The sequence below is a fragment of the Pteropus alecto genome, unplaced genomic scaffold (genome assembly GCF_000325575.1).
Source record: "Pteropus alecto unplaced genomic scaffold, ASM32557v1 scaffold30, whole genome shotgun sequence".
Lineage (NCBI taxonomy): Eukaryota > Metazoa > Chordata > Mammalia > Chiroptera > Pteropodidae > Pteropus > Pteropus alecto.
Window position 1 is genome coordinate 3,198,862 of NW_006429782.1, and position 1,296 is coordinate 3,200,157.

General features: G+C 64.5%; 1 protein-coding gene across 1 annotated transcript in view; it reads right to left on the reverse strand.

Moving 5' to 3' along the window:
* The window catches only part of PTPRS (protein tyrosine phosphatase, receptor type S), a 59,843-nt gene that overhangs the window by 26,695 nt on the left and 31,852 nt on the right, over window positions 1-1,296 (reverse strand). The window contains 1 exon segment of the mRNA XM_025043172.1: window positions 961-1,105. Coding sequence (XP_024898940.1) covers window positions 961-1,105 — 145 coding nt within the window.

The window sequence follows — 1,296 nt, forward strand, 5'->3', positions numbered from 1 at the left end:
GGCGGGGCGCCGTGTCCCTGAGGCCCCCGGTCCCAGCGGCTCAGACACCCTGGCCGAGCCGGTTGCTCTTGACTGGCCCGTGACCGCCCCTCACCCCGGGCGCACACACAGGGGAGCGTGAATGTCTGAACACTGAGGCTGCTTCCAGACAAGGCCTGGGTGGCTACGTCGTGACTGACTGAGAGGGGGGAGGGGAGGAGGGCCACAGCGGTGGAGGCCACGGCAGTGGAGGCCACGCCACGCTAAGCTGAGCAGAGAGGAGGGAGCAGAGAGGGGAAAGGGCTGTTTAGGCCCCAAGCTTGGAGCAGGCAGGGAAGGCAGTGGCGGGGGCCATGGTGTGGCCCAGCGCCAGCTGCCTGCTGCAGTGTCCTGGCCAAAAGGTGACTTATTTGGGACAGGCAGGCCAGGCAGGCACAGCGGAAAAGTCTAGGAACTTGAGAGTCCTGTACTGGGCTCTGCTCTACCCCCACGTCCAGCATGAGCTCTGACCTCCGCTGCCCCTGCCCTCGGTAGCGGGGACCATGCCTTGCGGGGAAGGGAGGGCCACCTGGGGAGGTGGGGTGGTCTCTGTGCCCTTTGCCATCTCGGGGGTGTGAGCTAGAACAGCCTCATGTACCCCTCCAAACTCCTGGGAAATGGGTATCACGTGGCCATTCAGTTAGCCCCAAATTCAGGCGAGGAAGTGGCGAGGCGCAGTCAGCGACTGCTCCCCAACTAGGGGCGAAGCCACAAAACGGCCGCGTCTCGTCCCCCAGGAAGACAGGGAACTGGACTCTGCGGGACCCCACACCCGAGCCCCGTGCCCGTGGACGTGTCCGAGGTGGAGGAGCCAGGCGGGGTCGGCCGGAGGCACCCCCCACCCGCTGCGGCAGGCTCTGCCCAGGTCAGTGCACGCACAGGACATCTGCGCTGGCCGAGGGTCCCCCCCACAGATGAGGGTGGGGTCCACGAGACACCTACTGGACTGCAGCGTGCGCTGCCGAACCACCGACGTGAAGGCGCCCAGGCCTTGCGGGGAGCGCGCCGCCAGGCGGAAGGCGTACTCCGTGTTGGGTTTGAGGTCGTCCACCACGAATGCCGTGGCCGGGTCGAAGGTCCTCCCGACCTGGGAGCAGGGGCAGGGAGGGAGAGACAGAGAGAGAGAGAGATGGAGAGAGACAGAGAGACAGATACAGAGAAACAGAGAGGGAGACAGACAGTGACACAGAGAGAGAGATGGAGACAGAGAAATAGAAAAAAACAGAGGGACACACAGAGAAACAGGGACGGAGGAACGGAAACAGACACAGACACACA